The sequence below is a fragment of the Centrocercus urophasianus genome, unplaced genomic scaffold (genome assembly GCF_019232065.1).
Source record: "Centrocercus urophasianus isolate 14NV4802_14NV808 unplaced genomic scaffold, USGS_Curo_1.0 seq_3, whole genome shotgun sequence".
In the NCBI taxonomy this organism is placed as follows: domain Eukaryota; kingdom Metazoa; phylum Chordata; class Aves; order Galliformes; family Phasianidae; genus Centrocercus; species Centrocercus urophasianus.
In genome coordinates this window covers 2140563-2155757 of record NW_024884866.1, presented here as the reverse complement: position 1 = coordinate 2155757, position 15195 = coordinate 2140563, and the positions used below count along the sequence as shown (strand labels likewise).

Genomic DNA, 15195 nt, shown 5'->3' with positions numbered 1-15195 from the left:
AGGAAAGACGATGAAACACTGCTTAAATTCAAAGACATATCCCAAATTATTCACTCAGGATGTTCACAGAAGACAAAATATGACAGTAAAACAACATGGATGCATAAAGAGAAGCTGTAATGACAGACACAACAGCTTTAACTTTCAGCTGAAGACAGTTTTCAACATTAGTGAGCTTAATTAAGCTGATCTTATAGCTTGGTAACAGAATTTGCCCAGTATTCCGAGGACACAGTGATATTAAAAAAAAAAAAAAAAAAAAAAAATCTGGTTCATCAGACCATGTGAACCAGACCCAGAATCGTCATGCTGATGTTTTGCAACTTAATGACATTGCAAATCTGTAGATTCTATTGGAAATATTGTGAATGCATGACTAAGACCCATTCATGCTTTCTAATTCTTTTGTCAGTTTAAATACAAATTTCGATAAGAAAAAACATTGGAAAATACAATTGAAAACAAGTCAGTTTCATCTGCCATTTTAACAAAAGATTAATAGGAAAAAAAGCACCTCCATTTTTTCTTTTCTATTTTACCACCCGATGCAGCACATTTCTTTTTGTTGGTTCGGAAGTCTATCTGGAAAGACAGAAGAGACAAAAGATCTAGTCAATTAGGTACTCCCTGTTTATCTACTTTTGGTTCTAATTCTAGCATTGCCTTATTTAATCAATACGAAAACACACAAATACAAAATGTTTTTCCTCATAGAACCACTTGTGTAGATGAGTTTTATTAGTATTTGTTGTGCTATATTTCTGCTCTGGCTAACTCCTGGAAAGGATATGTCCTCTGGTAAAAGTAAAAAAAAAAAAAAAAACCAGCATATAATGGAATAACCTAACTATAACCCATCTCAGTTGCCCTTCTCTAGTATGAAATACGGCTTTTTTCATATACATTTTCAGGCTGTATTTACTGATGATGAATATCATACACTGTTTTTACAACCCATTGATTCAGTATCATGAGATCTAACTACAAGGTAACTGAGCTGCAATAAAATCTTGAAAGCAGGGGAAAGGCTGATAAAAAAAAATAATGATCTCTGCCAATCTCACACTTTACCTTTCAGATGCCTTTTCTTTTTAGGACATTCTGATTGGCATGCAATATTAAGATATGCATGCAATAGGGACATAGTAAGAACTATGTCCTGATCAGAAGCCGGCTACATGAATGTTTTTTTATGTTCTTAGTATATTCTAGCTAGATTATTAGTACTACAGATGATATCAGGAATTTCCCTGTCAGTGAAGGACAGGTGATTTTCACCTATCCAACTCACAGACAAGTCCTATTGATTCCGTGCTGCCTTCCCACACACTGTTGGCTATATCACAGTCCCTAGTCTCGTTTACTGAAACTAGAGTCTCACGTGTAACTGTATACTAGCCTTGCCTATTATCTACCATCTTAGTCCCTACACTGCTCCACTCCTGTTATCTCAGACCAGTCCACAGTCATGCTATTCTCCCAGCTCATGGGATAACACTTTCTCTGATTCTTCTTCTGCCCTGATCTGCTTGGCTTCTGTCATTAATTTTCACTACCTCCTGACTGCAGCCTCTCTCCACAGGGCCATCTGTCTCAAGACACACAGATATGAACATGTTTCCTGTTCACCCCTAAACTGTTTTTCTTCCAATGGACAAAGCCCTACTATATTTTAGAGTCCATTTAGCGATGAGTCAATTTGAGAAAACTTAATCATAACAATTCTAAATTCTGAACTGTGTTGATGCCAAATTTAGAGCAAATCAGGTGTTCGCTTTTAGAGTACTTCCCTGCACAAAACATTTTCATTAATTTTTCCAGTCACCAGAAAGTTCTGATAAGCAACTAACAAAATATGATTTCATTTAAAAAACCTTAGTAGTATGTGCTAAATTAATGCTGGCAATGCATTAAGTATATCTTTTTTCAAGAATGATATTTAGCAAATCTACACACGGTGCCTCAATAGGAGACACCAACTACCATTTTTTAATCAAAGACGGCCAGTTTTAAGTTTTGAAATCAATGCACAGACTTGTATTGCAGATTTCAACCACTGAGGTATAGGTTACCCAAATGCTAGAAAAAAAGAAACTTTTTTTTTTGTTTTTAAACTAAGTTACTACATTTAAAGTACATGCTATTGGACAAAGAGGGCCTGGCTCTGTACACCCTTTAATTTTTTTGGATCATCATCCATCAATTAAATGTTATCTCCAGGGAGAATTAAAATGAATGCTCATTACCAGGAATAGCCTTATTCCTGATTTTTATAGTTACGTTGTTCTTTGGTCATTTACTTAAGAAGTCGTCTGTTATTACTGAGCAGCTGTGGCGAATTCAATTGGTTTTCATACTATTTTACCATATTTTTGTTTTCACATCTGTTTTTGACCTAAGAATCTGAGTTCTAAAATGATTCCTTCCAGATCTAGAGTGGTTAATACCCATCATCTTATCAGACTATTCATTCATTTGGAAACCTTGCCCAGCATATGAAGTGTATGATGGCAGGTAGCCTACTTTTTACTTCATGTTGTGTAATATTAAGACAGTGTCTAATAAAGCCTCCATCAATGATTTAATAGGAAGATGAAACTAAACTTCTTGTGCAATTGAGATGTGAATTGATAACTTTATACAGCCTGAGTGTTAATATCAGCTTAGGAGAAAATAGGAGAAAAAAAGTGGACATAGAAGTGAGATACACTTACTATCTGCGTAAGACCTCAAGAGCCATTCTCCAAAAATGTGTTTCTGGGCAAATGTACAACAATAAAGTGATTTTGCACATTTCTGAGTATAAATGTTTAATTCAGTGTAAAATATATACCTGATGACTTTCTAAGTTGCTTCAAATATGTCTTACTAATGAAGATGAGATTTACCTAATGCTACAAGACCTCATCCGAGCTATTCTTGGGTTCTCCAGCTGTGCTTATTGGTATGTAATGCTGACAAAGGAAATTAACACACTACTGAATACATTATAAGGATTTGCCAGGACCAGATCTCCAAATACATTTGATATAAAAAAAAAATCAAGTATCAAACATATGTAAACATTGCTTATTTCAAAAATGGACAGTTTAAAAGATAACCGTTGATCTGCAGTCTGCTACCTATAAAACCTAATGAAGCAGGGAGAAAACTATTTTTCACCTTACTTGAAGTATTCTTTTTAAAGTATGATTTATCTTACATTACTTTCTTAAAGCAAGTTTGCCACTTAGTTTGAAGTACATGCCCTTTTAACTGTAGGGAAAATCATATCATCAATCCCTGAGAAATAGATGAGAAATATACACAGAGGTTTTCTTTGCAATCTGCACTTGCCATGATATTTAATACACTGCTACAACAAAGGAATCAAATGGCTTTATCGTCTCAGAATCTTCCATACAAGCCAGTGCAGTGAAACATGTGTTTGAATCAGAGGGAGCTGCTCTCGCTTCACATTATGATGAGCCACTTGCCAATTGAGTTCAGCCTCCTATCTCCCAATTGCAGAAGGAATTTAATTGGCTATTGCAGCAATCTGTATTCTGATAAGGTTGCTGAGAGAAGGAAAGAAAAAAAGAAAAAAAAGAAAAAAAGGGAAAACCTGTTTCATTTGAAGACTGCAAATCATGTTTTTCTTCTACAATCCTCTGTTTGTGCTGGTCCACCTACACAGCATGCAGACATCTTTCAAGCAACCATTACTCTAGATTTCTCATTTCTTCCTGGGGCCATCCAAAAGTTCACAGTTCCTTTTCTTTACTTCCCAAACTAACTTTGAAGTCTCCGATACGTGACTGTTGTGGTTTAACCCAGCAAGAGACTAAGCACCACACTATCTTGTACTCCCCTCTCTCCCAGGGGGAGAGGGGAGAGAATTAAAAAAACAAAACACAACTTGTGTGTTGAGATAAAAAATATTTACTAAGATGAAGATATAACTGTTATGAATATATATATTTATATGAATGTACATAACAAGGAATGCACAAGCAATTGCTCACCACCTGCAGACTGATGCCTAGCTAGCCCCAGTGGGTAAACAGAGCAAGATGAACTCCCACTCCCTTCAGAACTCCTTCTGCATAATGTTGTATGGTAGGGAATACACCTCAGGCCAGTTTAAGTCAGATGTCCTGATACTGTGCCCTCCAGTGTCCATTGGCCCTCTGCTGAGAATGGCCTAGACTCTATACAACACAGTTTAGCATCAACTATAAACATCAGTTTGTTTATATCAATTACTTTTCTCCTAACAAACCAAAACTTAATAATCATACCAGACACCCTAAAGAAAAGAATTCCACCCCAGCTAAAACTAAGACAGCGTCCCAGCAGCTTGTGCATGCTTTCATCTGAGGCTGCCTCCCTCCTATGAATTCCAAGTTTCATTCCGCCTGAGACAAGTGTGGCCTGCAATAAAGACCTTGCTTCCACTTCACAAGCCACCTGTTATCTTCTTCACCAACCTGCCAACTTCTCTGTTGCTTCCCGGTCCTGCTGCTCCCCAGCCCACTGTGCCATCTGCACAGCAGGAATTCAGAGATAAACTTACCAAGTGTTAGAAGTCTCAGCTTTGTCTCAGAGATGTTGTGGTTTTGTGAGAAGAATAATTATTCTGGAATAAAAGTAACTTTCATTTAAGAATAACGTCTGCATGGAAACTGACTCCAGAACTGGAGTAGAAAACTTATTTGACTCTAGTTCTGGCTTGTCTGCTTCCTCCTTTATATGGAGAACATGAACTACTTCTGAATAGTAACAGCTTTTTTTTAGTAGAACAGGCTAGATATAGACATAATCATTTCATTAAACTGAAAAAAAGTATGAAAAGAAATTTAAACATCAGTAACATTTCTAGTATTTTCTAAGTGAGGAGAAGCTGAAATACAGCATTCTAAAATTTGTGGTTCTGATGACTGAAAAACCTTTTAAGTCTTCTGTGCCATCATAATAATAAATTTAAAAAAAACAAAAAAACAAAAACAAAACAAAAAAAAAAAAAACATTAGAAATGAAAATGTAGATCACATCGCAGCATCCAAGAAGATGTTGAAAGGAGCTGTGGAGTTGTATGAAGCACTGGAAGAGGTGACTATGTTGCAACCAGAGAAAAGATCTACCTTGTTTATCATAGCCAGTATTAGGTACCATGCCATAGAAACTCAAGACCTTAGTCTTGGTTTCAGGGCCCCATGATGATGAACACTGATATAGGGTAATCATTAGCCCAGATAGTTACCAATTGCATTAAAAAAATATCAAGAGGCAATAGAGAAATACAGACAGGTGAAGTAACATGAGGAAATAATGAATTGATTTTGTTTGCCATGATACAGAACTATCACAGTACTTAATGGTTGTAATTATTGAACAGACAGTATGGTGAAGGTTAATCTTAAGAATGAAGAGAAAGTGCATTAAAGATCATGTTTTGGGCTACCTACAAAAAGTTTCTGGCAAGCCTACCAGGTAGCCCAGAAAAAACACCTACAGTAGCATGCTGGAACCTTGCATCATTCATCAGTAAGAAGAATAGAAGCTGATCACTCTATTTTAAATCAGAGATCATAGAGTGGAAAAGGATGTTTCACATTTTGTTCAATTCAGATTATTATGATATCCTGTTTAAACTGGTGAATTTGAACTATGGAACCACTCTGCATGATAAGCACTAGAACTCTCTATCAGCATTGAATCATAATTCAAGCTAATTCACAGCTAGCTTTGAAAGAGCTTCAGATTTAAATAACTGTGTCTTATTTTAGGTTGAGTGTAAAACTGTAGTAAAGTGAAAATCACAAGCAAACCAAGCTATCTCAGTACTTAAAACATCACCATTATATCCCCTTCCCAAAGAAAAGAAATCAATAACTGAAAAACAGATTCTCGTGTGGTAATACCTTATCTACAACCCTTTCTTTCTCAAAGACCTTTTTGAAAAAGATTTTATTAAGCATATCTTGAAGTTTAATGTACTACTCTTTCTGGTTTTATTTATCAGAGAATACATAAAAGCCACTTTAAAGAAACAATGAATGCTTGTATACAGACAAGAAGAGCTTCAGGCACTTTCTGAGCACTGTCACTGTTTTACCCAGATTCATACGACATAGCAATCTATGTTGCCTCTTCTCATTAAATAAAATACAGTCAGACACGCAAATATTCTGAAACATCTTCATTCCTGTGAAATGTTGAGTAACAAATATGTCTGCACATGACATGCTTTCTAGTCTTTCTTCCTCAGTTCTTGTCCATATTTTAATAGCTTTTCTTTTCGCTAGATTAGGTACTATAGTTGATTTCATCACATATAAACGCCATGAAGCATGTAAGGAAACTTTGTAACTCACCTACCTGGAGTACAGCTGTTGTAAACAGAAAACTGACTTGAAGTTAAAAATAATTGAAAGGATGTTCTTCAAAATCAGCTATAAGAACAACCTAACTGCATTGGCAGTGAAGGCCTATCATCAATGCCTCTGTGGAGGAGGCATCCTAGCTATGTTATCTACACAGAGAAAGAGTACCATCATGTCTTTGGATTATGAGTCCACTGCAGGCACATTCATGACATCAGAACATTTCAAGATTTTGTAGCTTAGTTTTGTTCAGTTGTAAAACAAAATCAAGAATCTAGTGCAGTGGCTAAGGATTCACCTAGGTTGTCACAAAGTCACATACAACAGAATGCCCTGAATGAATCAGCACAGTGATTTTCAACTTCAGCCTACCCAAATAAACCCTTTGCAAGTTTGACTTCAAGAGTGAGTAAGCATTTCTGTTTTTCTCATTTTCTCCCCACAGCAGACATTTTAGGCCTTGAGAAATTCTTCTTGACAAAAATACCGTTGAAACTCATTTCTGAAGGAAAACACTCCAGCTGGAGAGTTTCAGGGTTTGCCTGAAGGCAGGTTATGTTTATCAGTCATTTGTTCCTTGTAGAAGAAATGTTGGCTCATTCTTATTGGAATAAGAATATTTTCAGTAAGTGCTACATGGTAGTCAGCCTTGTTTCCTCCTAATGCAATTGTTTTCAGCATAGCTAAACTGACCTGAACATAATTTTAAGTCATTGTATTTGTTGAAACTCTCGTTAGCCTCTTAAGGCTGTACTACAATGTTGATAACTACATATAACAGGCAAACTTTCATTTAGCTTTTAGGCACCATCAATATAAGCTTGTACCTGAGACTAAATATCCTTAAGCATGCCATTAATTTTGACAATAGACTTCAGAATACTGTATTTTCATTGAATTACCTCTAGAGACATGCTGCCACTTTCTGTCCCTGGAATCTTGTATCATTCTCACTGTTCAGTGCCGCTTAGCAAAATATCCAATGAAATATTACCAAAATAGTCCTCCCAAAGCATATTACATTCAATAATTCTATTCAATATTGCAAACTAATTTCTAAACTCTGTGTCTTTATGGATCAATATCATCTAAGACATCTTTAGACTACCATACTGTCTAGTGAAGTTTTCAAACCAGAAGCAACAATACGAAGGACCAGTTTGCAGCTAACTTCCAAAAACCCACTTGTAAAACACAGTTTAAGACAGAGAATGAGGAATCCCCAAAATACAAACATGAGATGTTTAATATGCTTAGAAACCCATGCTATCATGTGCGGAGTTAAGTTGTCCATCAGTACGGTCACTCAGCATTCATGCACTGACTGCATTAAGTGCAGAGAAATGGCTGCTAGAATAATCAGTGCAAGGAAGAGTGTCTCAGATGAGAGGAAACAAGAAGTATTTTGACCTTTTTCAGTCCAGAGAGATAAAGTCTGACAGGGGACACAATTGATTCAGGCAGGAGTGGGCGTGACAAGTCAAGAAGGGAGATGAACTGTAACACCAAATGACAATGTTGGCATGATACAAAGTCAGTACAAACTAGCCATCCCTAAATTTAGGGTGAAAGCTGATTAAGGTTTCTAAGCACCAAAGGAGGCTAGAGCTGCTTTCCCATGGAAGTACTGTTTAAAGAAAGAAATAATAATAACTACATGAAAAACAGTGTTACACAAGTAACATCTTGTGTATCTAAATGCTACAGTTGCCTTCAGCAGGAAAGTCCTGGATTTATCAGATAAAAATGTATCTGTTCAAAGTCACTCTCTTTTCATGAATTAACTGAGTCTAAGGGCAGTTTACAAATAGGATTGAATTACAGTAAAGAAGTAAAAGTTTGTGTTCATACAAAGCCTATTTCACAGTGCTTTCCAACGAATACAGAGAACAATTATCCAACCTCATTTATCTGAGGATGAATCATTTAAAAGCAGCTATAATTATATGATGCTTTTAGGAATAACATCTCCCAGATCAAGAGGTGATAGAATTTCAACTGCCACTACCCAGAATCCTGACTTAATTCAAATCATCAAACCTCCTCTCATCTCCTATATTCTCTTTGTTCACAAATACAATTTCCTTTCTTAGAACAAAAGAAACATTTAAAGAAAAAGGAAACCTTCCATTCTTGTTTCTTGGCAGCCTTTCAGACCTCACAAGGGTTTTCCAGCAGCCTAAAATACATTTACAACCCAAGCCATTCTACGATTATATGACCTATTGACTTCTAAGGTGAAAGAGAAAAAATGAAGTATGGAATTTATAGTACAACAGCTGCACGCTACCTTACAGTACATTTAACATTTAATTTTTGTCACTCAGAACATACAATGACTGCACATCACCATACATTAAAAAAAATGAAATACACATTTATTTATTCATGGACATAACCATTTGTAACTATAAAAATTTGAGAATCAGTCTTTGAAATGTTAAAATATTTTTAAGAAATACTTGTTAAAATTACTATACAGGTATGGTAATTTTAACTATGCAGTCACCGCACTACATTTCATGAGGTTGGGTCAAATAAATGGCCTTAATAGCCATTGGGAAAAAGCTTACACATTTGGATGAGGATTGTAAATATCAAATCTGCAAAACAATGATAGCCATTCCATGATGATGTAAATTTTGGAAATGTGCGAAAAACTAGTTTGTCCATGGTAATTGGTTGAGCATAGTTCTCAAAATAACTGAAAAGTACCTACTAAGCTAATTATGTTTTGGCCCAAAAACTTGGCTACTGTTCCAACTATGAGTTTTGTTACCATGCTTTGATAACACCATCTAGACTATAAATTCTCATGTAGAAAGAGAAATTTAGTATTAAAATATTTCTAAACTGTAATGTACACAGAGTTGATCTATTCTCACCAACACTCAGTCACTTCACATACCTTCTTCAGTCTCTCATGTTTTTGGCTCATCTGATCATCTTCCTTCACAGGAATCGGTGCAACCACACCTCTCCAGTCCCAGTATGCTTTACCTGTTGAGAAGATATATGTGGCTTTGAAAAATGTATCATTTATCTAAATTATATCATGTTATTTATTTGCATTCAAGTTACTGAATTTCTAGTTTCAAATTGCGAAACTGGAATTGACATTTACCTCCTGTGTGATGAGTCAAGAGTTTCCAAAATACATTTCAAATATTATCATGCTCATTTTGTGGATCAATGAGAAAAATCTCCAAGTCAGCATCTCATTGCATAGCTTTTAACGCAGCCCTTTCACTATTTTCAAAGGAAAAACTGCAAGTCTCATTTTACATAGATAGCCTCCATGGAAAGGCATAAAAGAAGCTCTGTATTCTTCCATTCACCTTATCGTGGAAAGAATTAGCATGGCTCCCTGTTTTTCTCTTAAAGCTATTGGCTGCAATGTTGACTGTAAAACCTCCTCCTCTTTTGTTTCCTGAAAATTATCTAACTTGTGTGCTTCTTTCAGATTAAGGCTGAAAATGGGAACAGAGCTGCTTTTCAAAGAGCCATCCTGATTTCATTTAACTGCAACTTCACCAAAGTCAGAGAAACGCATGAATTCTTGTGCCAAGTCACAACGTAGTTCTTACTCTAATATGGTAATTTCTTTAAAACATTCCTAATGGTAAAGTACACATGCATTACTTTGCTAAGAAAAACTATACGTATCAGCTTCAACTAAGCTGAATTCCTTCCTCCAAGACAACTTCATTCAATGAAAAAGAAAACATGCATTACATAAAATCATGAGTTGCCAAATTACATTGTAAAATAAATGACTTAATAAATGACTTAGTTATCAAGTTATCAAAAATAAATAAAAAAAAAACATCTTGATTTCAGTGAATGCACTATGATATCAGGGAGATCAAAGATATCACAGTAGATTAAATAATTTCAGGAAAACCAAATAAAATTTGGCTAGTGAAATGAAAATCTTAAGCACACAATTTTGGCCTATTATTCACATCAAAATAGAGCAGACATACTGAAAAGAATCAATATTTTTTTTGTCCAGGCCTCATTCTCCAAAAAACAGTGTACTTTCATCACAAGAAAATATTACATGTAAATAGGTACAGAGATATCTGCAGTCTCCTCCTCTCTACGCTGGCTGAACTCTTCAAATACGAAGTTTAATTTAACTTGCACTTTTTAGTGTCATAATTAATAAAGACTCTGGCTATTCTTGCTGGTTTACATTTTGGTATCAATAATTTACCTGAAAAAAACAATCACAAAAAGTAATCACAATTTTGTGAAAAGTATGGATTTTTACTTAATTGTTCAAAAATCCCTTTTGCTTTCTTCTGCCTCCATCCTGTGTTACTATGAGTTATTTTTCATGTTTTCACAGCAGCGCACCACTGAAGGGAGCACATGAAGACGGAATTTCTTGATCGATTTCTTTTCATTTTCATTACTACTTAGCATGCCTGAGACATGCATACCTGCTTAACCATTCTCTTTCTGTAGCATAATCATCTCTTCTGAAACCATTTCCGAATGAATTTTGTCCAGGGGACTGTAGAAGGACCGTTTTCTTCTGCCACGTGTTTTTTGGAATGCTGTGACTAGTACTGCAGAACTGTTCTTATTCATCATTAACAAAATAATACGCTTTCTTTTATTCTACAGGTCACAATGATTACATTTACTGACACAGGAGCTTACACCTCTACCCAAAACCAACAAAAATTCTGTAATTTCATTATGTATTCATTGATGGAAAAAAGATCAAAAGCACTAGGGAATGAAAACTAAAAAAGCTGTTCTACAAATGGTTAAGACTCAGGTCACGTTCATCCATTTTTCTGGTCTTCCAGATACTTCCTGCAACTTCTGCCATCTAGATCCACCATTCTTTCTAACATAACCAGTATTCCTGCAGGGAAATGAAATGGTCTCTTGGCTGCTCCCAGGAGAGGTGAGTTTACTAAACACTAAATTACTTGAGTGACCTGTTAGACTGCAAACAAAAAAACCAGCAAATTTGGTGCTCTGTATTTGATAGAGCAGGCACAGTTCACCATTAGAAAACATCCAGCTAAACAATATTTACCCCATATTTGCAATAGGAAACAGGATTTAAAGATACAGATCTTTCTTTTGTAACTTCTATAAATTTGAAGAAGCACATTTTTTTAGTGGGATGGATTTTACAGTTTCTGACTCTCTTCATGAATGCCTAACTAATGGAATCCACTGCAAAGTTCAGTTATTTGAGCTACTTCTAGAAATCTCTGTCATCATGGAAACACTGCAGAGCATTGCTTATTTCCTGTTTTTTTTTTAATCAATCCCTCCTCTACTAAATGAAGACATAGATGAAGAATGCCTGATATAGCTTGGTAAGAAAAATAAAGACATTCTGTAGTTACCACATGAAATATCCTAATGTAAATGCTGGAACGTGATGGGGATCTCTCATACCTAGTTTACTCACATTGCTCAGAAAAGTGATTTTCTGTTACCCACAAAACCATTACCTTGGAGCCTGAAAATTTACTAAGTATCAGCATTAACAAACAAACAAAACAAAAAAAAGGTTTGAGAAAAAAAGTATGTATATATCTTTTTGCAATTCCAGGGTCCAGTGTGTAAATACTCCGTTAAAAATAAAAATAATAATAATTAAAAAAAAAAAACAACAACAACAAAGAAATGCACAAATTCCTGGTCGTTATACTTTCCGAAGTAACACTTCTGAATTAGACCATGACGATTTTGATCTCATGCACTTTTTGCTAGTCACTTTCCAAACAGAGTTTCAAGTAAGGTCAGACAGGAGGATTTTTACTTCCATGGGCCCTTTAAAAGTCAAATATTGTTGTAGGAAGCTTGTGATATATGTATCTGTGTGATCCAATAATCAGGTGAGAAAAGCTAGAGTTTAAAGAAAGTTTCTCCCAAAAGCACTAGTCCCAGTTCCTCTTTTAATTCAGAAATCAATGTTGGAAAGAAGAGGAGGAAGTTAATGAAAACTCACAGCTAGCTGCTCTCCTGTAAAACACATCTGATTTTTATCTATGATGCTTATAAGCAAGTATTAGCCAGATGATAAAACTAGAAGTTTATTATTAGAAGTGGTTAGGTATGACAGACACGATTAGAAGTTCATTGTCTTAGTATATGTATAACTCAAATGAAGGATGGGGCTAGTGTAATAACATAGCACTGTAGAACTTATTTGAAGAACTCCAGCTTTGTCCATGAAGTCAAATGCTAAGTGCTTTCAGAGCGAACAGGAAAATATGATGACCAGAATCCGGAAATACAAAGCAGCCCTAGAATGCACGAAGTTCATACTGATGTTTGTATCTATTCTGATACATTTTACACTGACAGGTTAGCATAAATAAGTTGTGGTTCATCAATGCAACAAATGTGAGATTCTGTTCCCTGTCTAGATGGCAAATTCCATTACTTTTATCTTAAATAACTTTCCATAGCAAAAAAAAAAAAATCATATTTTTATATATTATGTATTTTGTATTTTTACTATATTTAAAATACATTTTATGCTAGTTAGCTTTTTTCCTTGAGACAGTTTCTTTGAGATCAACTTTAAAAGCAAACAAATACTCAATTGTCTACTGGGGTTCTGAGCAACCTAAGAACTTAACTTCCATGCAGATCAATAGAACAATTAAAACCTGATGGGATTTCCTAAAATGTCCAGGACTCAGACTGCATTTTTACACGCCACAACATTATTGAATTCTGACTTTTTAGCCTCTGGTCTTATTCTATTTTGAGAGTACATTTTCTTACCTATTTTGACATGGACAATGCCACTTCACAAACTGAGAGCCACCTGTGTTCACACATACATACTAGAGCTATCATAGTCCAAAAATTATTATTTCTATTCTCAAGCTCTATCATCCTCTTTCACTTACCATTTCAACTTTCAACCTATGTTAGCCCATTTGACTTATTGCATTTTTACTCTATATTTATCCATGTAAATTAGATTTAACCAACACCACTATTGCATTCATCTTTATTTTCGCCTGCAGACATGTATATTTAAGTTACTTCAGAGCTTGTTAAGGTTTTTCAAATGCAAGAATTCCGTTTTTGTAGTCTAGCGATTATTGAAATTATTAGTTCATTACTTAAACTCATACTGATCCTTAACTTTCTTTTTTACTGATTGGTTTGTCAAAAACACTTGTAAGAATGAAAATAATTTTCTTACAGCTAACCTCTTTTCCTCAACAAAAGCAGGATTGTTGCTCTTCCTAATGTCACAGCTACTGCTGGAAATATAATTCCAGTGCCAAATGGCCAATGTAAGATGCAATTCTTCAGTTTATAGAAATAGCTATTCAATTTACAGTAATTAAACCTTTGGTGTCTACTGTATTAGCAAGTGTAAGCACAATCATAGAACCTGGAAGGGATCTTAAAGATCATCTTGTTCCAAACCACCCGCTGTGAGGGCACCAGCCCTCTGACCATCTCTGTGGCCCTCTTCTGAACTCACTCCAACAGCTCCACATCCTTCTTGCGTTGAAGACCCACGTCTGGGGGCAGGTCTGGATGCAGTATTTCTAGCGGGGCATCATATAGGCAGAATAAAAGGGGATAATCTCCTCCCTTTCCCTGCAGGCCACCTCTCTTTCGATGCAGACCAAGATGCATTTGGTTTTCCAGCCTGTAAACACATGCTGTTGATTTGTGTCAAGCTTTTCATAGAACAGAACTTCTAAGACCTTCTCTGCAGGGCAGCTCTCAATGAATTCTTCCCCTAGTCTGTACACATCTCTGGGATAGACCTCACCCAATGCAATATCTTAAAGGTAGAATCAATCCTCTCTTCCTCACAGAAGTGATATTGGTACCCACCAGACAAAGGATATTGGCTAGAATTCATCATGTAATACATCGAGGTGTTTTAAAAAATGCTTGTTTAAAATAGGAATATATTCTTCATTTCCTTTCATTGAAGTATCAGAAAACATCCTTCTACAGTCTAAACAAAGCTATGTATTTCACAAATAATTTACTGTCTTTGCAAAAAATATCAATTTGCTTATTAGAAACGTATCAGACAGACTGTAAATAAAAAGGAAAAACTTCCACAAGTGCAGAAAGTCTGCTTACATAGCTGATATTACTAGGCATTAGCTAGGCATTTAATAAATAATATTTGTAAGAAATGCTAAAGCTGATTTAACAAGTGAAAAGAACAACCTTGTTTTGTTTAAAAATGGTAGCTGCCTTGTTGCACACTTTGTGCAAAATATTTTTGCCAATTCAGGTTGAAAACATCTTCGTGCATTACACACTTGAAATAAACATTGCCTCTGTATGCTGAACTTTCTATTATTGTGCTCTTTGCTTCACAAATACTGATAAAACGTGGTAAAGATGATATATACTGCAACTTAGTGGGTTCATGCTAAAGTTATAGTAAATTCGCTTTTACTTAAAGATGTGGGTTTTTTTTTTTTCCAAGTATATTTCAATTCATAACCAATTCAGATTGCCTTTTATATTTGGTCAAAAAAAAAAAAAAAAAAAAGAAAAGAAAAAGAAAAAAAAAGAAAAAGGGAGATATTACACTTTATTATATTTCTATTTACTATATTTCTAAACTTCAGAATCAAGCTTGATCGTAGCCATCAGTAGCAAACATTTTGAAGAATCGAGATTGCACGTGCTTGTCTGTTTATCCAGCCCAGAGCACAGTAACTGTTTATACTAAATGATAGTCACATCAGCTTTATTTCCATGCATTAGAAAACTTAAAAAAAATTCTTTCGCATACATATTATATCATATCAGAATATCATTCAATCAGTTCAGCTTACCCACATCTCTC

General features: G+C 35.2%; 1 protein-coding gene across 1 annotated transcript in view; it reads right to left on the bottom strand.

The window, feature by feature from the left end:
* The window catches only part of IQCM (IQ motif containing M), a 96079-nt gene that overhangs the window by 63713 nt on the left and 17171 nt on the right, over positions 1-15195 (bottom strand). The window contains exons 4-5 of the mRNA XM_042828386.1: positions 9274-9365; positions 515-582 (exon numbers count right to left, since the gene is read on the bottom strand). Of these exons, the coding sequence (XP_042684320.1) occupies positions 515-582; positions 9274-9365 (160 nt within the window). The remainder of the gene's footprint in view (positions 1-514; positions 583-9273; positions 9366-15195) is intronic.